At 43.5% G+C, this 6000-nt stretch overlaps 1 protein-coding gene across 1 annotated transcript in view; it reads right to left on the reverse strand.

Moving 5' to 3' along the window:
- Nucleotides 1–2781, reverse strand: part of ALG14 (ALG14 UDP-N-acetylglucosaminyltransferase subunit) — a 102213-nt gene extending 99432 nt beyond the window's left edge. The window contains exon 1 of the mRNA XM_025912581.2: nt 2550–2781. Coding sequence (XP_025768366.1) covers nt 2550–2688 — 139 coding nt within the window. The 5' untranslated portion in view covers nt 2689–2781. The remainder of the gene's footprint in view (nt 1–2549) is intronic.
- Nucleotides 2782–6000: the final 3219 nt, after the last annotated feature.

The raw sequence follows: 6000 nt of genomic DNA on the forward strand, positions 1-6000 counted from the left end.
ATTTGGAGATCATATGTTGTTTCAAGTAAAAGTAGTAATTTCGATTGATGTTCTTTCAACGTTTATTTATTTTTGGGACAGAGAGAGACAGAGCATGAACGGGGGAGGGGCAGAGAGAGGGAGACACAGAATCGGAAACAGGCTCCAGGTTCTGAGCCATCAGCCCAGAGCCTGACGTGGGGCTCGAACTCACGGACTGCGAGATCGTGACCTGGCTGAAGTCGGACGCTTAACCGACTGCGCCACCCAGGCACCCCTCGATTGATGTTCTTTGAATGTAAGTGGTTGATTAATATCGTTTTATGGTATCTAAAGACTATTTTTTAGGTAGTCAAGGTAAACACTGAAAATGCCTTCCCCCTCCTCCAACATTTTGGGCATGAAGTGTTAAACTGTTCATCTGAATATAAGTCTTTCTTTGACTTGGATGATTCTTTGAGGGCCTTGACCTCTCCCTACCTTGAATGGTTTGAATGACAAGGACCATTTGCCAGAGTAATTATCAGTCTTAATTTTGGTTCTCAGTCCACCAAATCTAATACTGTCAAATGAATGGCAGTAACATCCATTCACCCATTTATTCAAGACAGACACCTGGACATCATTCCTGAACCTTTCCTTTCCTTACTTCCTACTTTTAAACCACAAGATCTGTGATTTTTTTATCTCCTAAATCTTATTTAAATGCATATACTTCTCTCCATCCCCAAACCCATCACCCTAGTTTGGCTGTCATCATTTGTCATCTGAATTATTCAAAATGTTCCTACTTGTCTCCCTACTTCAATCTTTGTCAAAACATTCCCTTGACAATGTAGGCTGAATGATCTATGTAAAAGCTTAGATTTAATTGGGTCACTCTCCACTCAAAAGTGTTTTAAAAGATCCTTTGCTACCAGGATTAACGACAGTCACCATAAATGGGATGCCTAGGTGGCTCAGTCGGTTAAGCATCTGACTCTTGATTTGGGCTCAGGTCATGATCTCACAGTCCTGAGATTGAGCTCTGACTCGGGCCCTGCGCTGAGCATGGAGGCTGCTTGAGATTCTCTTTCTCCCTCTGCCCTGCCCTGACATGCACGCTTGCTCTCTCTCTCTCTAAATTTTTTTTTAAATGCTTATTATATGCCAAGCACTTTGCTAAACCCTTTTAATACTTCCATACTTAATCTCTCTTCACCTCTTCTCATCCCATATTTTTTAAGGTGGAAACAGAAGGCTCAGTGAGGTTAAATAATTTGCCCAAGATCACCAAGTCAGTAGGTGGCAGAGATGTGACTCCACTCCAGGATTATGTCAATCTAGAACCTGTGTTCCTAACCCCTAAATGGAACGAAGCAGTGGAGTAGTGCTAATAGCTTTATAGAGCATGGGTTTACAATGCTCTTCAGGATCTGCGCCTCGTTTACCTCTCCACGTTGAACTCAAAGCAACAGTGCCCTCCCACCGCCAGCCCTTGCAAGTGCTATCAACTTCTTTTCACACCCTTCCAGTCCTCAAAGCCCCAGCTCCCCTTTCCTGGTCATCTCTCAAGTCTCAGTTTAGACAGCACTTCTTCCCAGAATTTTCCGGTCTCACATTCAGATAAAGCGGTGCCCTTCCTGAAGACTTCCATAGCAGTCTGTACGTCCTAGATTACAGCAATTACCTATTTTGTTTTTTTGTTTTAGTTTTATCTAATCTCCATTCCCTTCACTGCCGTACCCTTGCACCTTTCACACTGCTTGGGACACAGTCACTACTCCACCGTAAGTAGTAGTATTAGTTCTGTTATTTCCAGAGTTTAGCATAATGCTTGGTCTCTCCTAAATCTCCACATGATTAAGCGAATAAAGTAATGAATTCTACTTGAACATAGGTTTACAACATTTGCTCATACTAAAATTATTATTGTATCTGGATGCCATCTCCTAGCATTTCTAAATATACACAATATATGTGTCTCTGTCAGAACTAGACCATTTCAAATTGTAAGCGCCTACAGAGCTGGTAATCTCTGTTTTGACTGTATTACCCGATAGGACAGCTTGTTGTTCATACTGTGACACAATATTCTGAAACGTGTATTGTTCTATGGTCAGGAGATAGTTGTTTCTATCCTCATGGATTTTGTGTATTTATAAATGTGGCAATTCACTTTGCTTCATTCATCATGCAGTGTTCGTGATTTCTAAACGAAACACAACATGCCTAGATTAACAACGCAAAACAGCTTTTACTACTCAGGAAAATTGCAAGCTGGCATCATAAAGCTGCTGCGTCCCCTCCGTCCAATGTACATAATATAGTAATGTAATAATTTGTTAGAAAAATATACGCTACAGGGAAGCTCAATTATAGACAAGCGTAAGTTACTCATTTGTCATTAAAAGATGCCTGGGCCGCGTCAGCAAGTCAGTATTTCGCCCTGGCTGGGCTGACCGGTTCCGGTAACGCAGGGAAACTACAAATTGCAGCATGCAATGCTCCAAAAGTGCTAAGGAGACCAGAGGAGAGCGTCGCGGTGCACTCTGGGGTTTGTAGTCACCGACCCACGCCCCACTACTTACCGGACCCAGCCACCACCAAGAGACTGAGAGACTGACGGGGCACAAGGACCCGAGAATGGAGCACAACCCACAGCCGCAGTGCCAGAAGAAGCACGGCCACCGCAGCTCCCGCCGCGGCTAGAATAAGGACGCTAACCATGCGTAGCTACGACACATACGTACAGCCCCCACCCGTGCGGCCTCTGAGACGAGGTCAAAGTTCAACAAGTACGGGCGCTGTGGAGACTCAACCGGGGCGTGGCGACCCTCTTGATGGGCGGGGCTTGCCTACGCTGGGAGGAGTTCGGGGCGAGACGCGGAAGCCCCAGCCCCGAGGACTTTGATGGCTTGCCTCCCGGATTCTGCGCTGCTGCCGTCCAAGCACAAAGTGAAATTCGGCAAGTAAAGCGCAAAAGTGTGATTTCCCCCCGTGACGAAGTCAGGCCGCCTGTGCGCCCTAAAGGCCCCAGAGCTCCCAAGTTAGGAGGTGTTCCAGCGCCACTAACTGTGAATTCCACCTGAGGCCAATAGCATATACAGCCTTTTTTCTTCTCTTTTCTCTCCTCTCCCCTTTCCTTCTTCCTTTTTTTTTTTTTTTTTTTTTGTCTTCCTTGCTCTCTCCCTCTCTCTCTCTCTCTCTCTGCCAAAGAAAATGTTTCTGTTGCACATGCAGACATTACTGTGCTTGCCTATAAAAGGTACCTTGGTACAAAAAGTTGAATTGAGGGCCCTCATCTGAATCTCTTTCCGAACACTCGTGTATTTAACTTTTTCTAGGCATTTTCTCAGATCTCAGTGTGATCAGAGTGGCAGAGGGTGATCACCTCCAGTTATGCCATGGTCCTGAGAGGAGTGGAAGCTTAGTGGCTCAAGGTAGCAGGATAGAGAAGGCAGCGTCCTACAATTAGTATTCAGTTACTACAAAGCCAACACCTCCCCCAGCTCCAATTTTGCTCATTTTTGTTGTCTATTTAATCCACATGGCAGCAATATAAAAATACTGAGATTACAGAAGTCCCTTCACCCCAAGTGTAATTTGCCTTCAGTCCAGTACAGACCTATAGGTTAGATAGGACAAGTGTACAGATAAACAGGTCCTGAAAGATGAAACAGTCTGCTCGAGTGAAATAGTGGCAAATCTAGGCTTAGAAACCAGAAATCCTAACTCCTGCTTCATAGGAGTATTGCATTGTGTATTCCTTTGCTAAGCTCAGACTTGCTCGATTATCACATTTGCCTAGAGCCTAGCATGTGTCTTCCCTTTTTAAAATTTTTTAAAAAATGTTTATTTACTTATTTTGAGAGTGAGAGCAAATGAGCAAATGGGGAAAGGGCAGAGAGAGAGAATCCTTAGCAGCCTCCGTGCTGTCGGCACTCGATCATAGGAACCATGAGATCATAACGTGAGCCAAAATCAAGAGCCAGATGCATAACCAACTGAGCCACTCAGGCACCCCTAAAATGTGTCTTTTAATGTTTAGTTATTTTCGAGACAGAGGGAGATGGAGCATGAGCAGAGAAGGGGCAGAGAGAGAGGGAGACACCGAATCCAAAGCAGGCTCCAGGCTCTGAACTCTCAGCACAGAGCCTCATGTGGGGCTTGAACTCGTCAACCATGAGATCATAATCTGAGCTGAAGTCAGACACTCAACCAACTGAGCCGCTCAGGTGCCCCTAGAATGTGTCTTCTAAAATGCAGTCTTTTAAGAGAGGCCTGGGATCAGGTTATTTAACCAGTGTGTCAATTTCCCTTAGGCAAGTGTGGAAAACATTTAGGGATGTGAAAGCATCATTTTCTGGCTAATGGACCTCACAGCACGGAATATTCAGTCTTCCATCAAATCGTCTTAACCCTACATCCTTACAATAAGACCAAAAAGTGATTATTATTTCCCTCTTTACAGGTAAAGACGCGGATTCTATAACAATTAAATAGTTTGGGGCACGTGGGTGGCTCAGTCGGCCAAGTGTCTTGCTTTTGATTTCGGCTCAGGTCATGATCTCATGATTCCTGAGATTGAGACCTGCGTCAGGCTCTGTGCTCTTGGGATTCTCTCTCTCCCTCTCTCTCTTCCTCTCCCCAACTCGTGCTTTCTCTCTCTCAAAGTAAATTAATAAATAAACATTAAAAAAAAGTTAAATAGTTTGCCTAAGATTTCTCAGCTAGTAATAATTGTGGGCTTAGAATTCAGTGCATCAAATTTTGATGAATTCAGAATCCCTTGGGCTTATAAATACATAGTTCAAAGTCCAGAGGTAGGGCCTCTGGCACGGTATAAAAAACAACTTAAGTATATTACAAAGGATATAGTTTTCTTTCATCTGCCCACTCTACTATTCCCAACAAGCGTTTCAACCTAAGACTCTCCCCTCATACTTAAAAGAAGATGTTAAGGTCTTAGAAATTACATCCAGATGGGGAAATCTCTGGAGCCAAAAAAAAAGAGGTTATCTTGTCATTGGGTCTCTTTTTTAAGGGCGAGGAAACCTTTTCTGGAACCCCTCACAGCAGACTTTCTTTCACACTGTCTGGCCGTGTTTATATCACTTGATTATTCATAAAAGGAATGACACCTCAGAGCTGGCTGGGGTCGGGTGGAGGATGGCGTACAGTTACCTGTTGTATCTGGCTATTTGATGGAGGGTGGGTACTGAACACAATGGTCATTCTCTTGGAGAGAAGAAGTTGGAAGAGAGTAGAGGAGAGATGATTGTTGGTTAGGCAAATAATAGTGTTTGGATTGCTGTGAGACTGTTGTGTCCCAGACGGCTTTGTAACCCGACACAGGCAACGTAGATGTCAAGCATATTAATAATTACTAGACTGCAGGTCTCAGAAGACATCCATGCATTCTCCTTTACCCCATCTCCTCACTTTTGTAGTTACCTGTATCTGTAGGAAATATCAGCTTGACCACATTGGCATGCAGCTGGAATGAATGGAGATGATCAAGCATTTAGGGGCTGCCAATAAATGGAGCGAATGGAGGTAGAGTAGCAGACATTGTTTAGAGTTATTGGTTGAGTTATTCTGAATTAAGGCTAGGGTCAAACTGTTCAGTGTTCCTGACAAGAAAGCTGAGGAATGCAGAGAGGAGCTAGGTGGCAGGCAGGGACAGGAACAAAGTTGGGAACTCCTGAGCAAAATCAATGTCTATTGGGCTGTGACAGGCGCAAAATGTATAGATAATCACAAGGTCAAGGAGCTGTCCTGGATTAATCAGGAAAGGCAAGGCTTAGTGGCAAGAGGCAGTAACTAAAATTTCTCTTGGGCAGGTAAATTGCACTGACAATGCCAATTACAGATAGATGAAAGTAAATTGTATGCTGTGAAAGCACGAAAAATGTATTAATAATTGACAAAATGAATAATAATTTTGAGCCATAACTAATTTTAAGTAAAGTCTGTGGGAAGTGATTTTTATTATCTTCTTAACTCTATTTTCTTAAGTTTCTTTGGCAAATATCTATA

This window comes from Puma concolor, chromosome C1, assembly GCF_028749965.1.
Source record: "Puma concolor isolate L17-30 chromosome C1, mPumCon1.1.hap2, whole genome shotgun sequence".
In the NCBI taxonomy this organism is placed as follows: domain Eukaryota; kingdom Metazoa; phylum Chordata; class Mammalia; order Carnivora; family Felidae; genus Puma; species Puma concolor.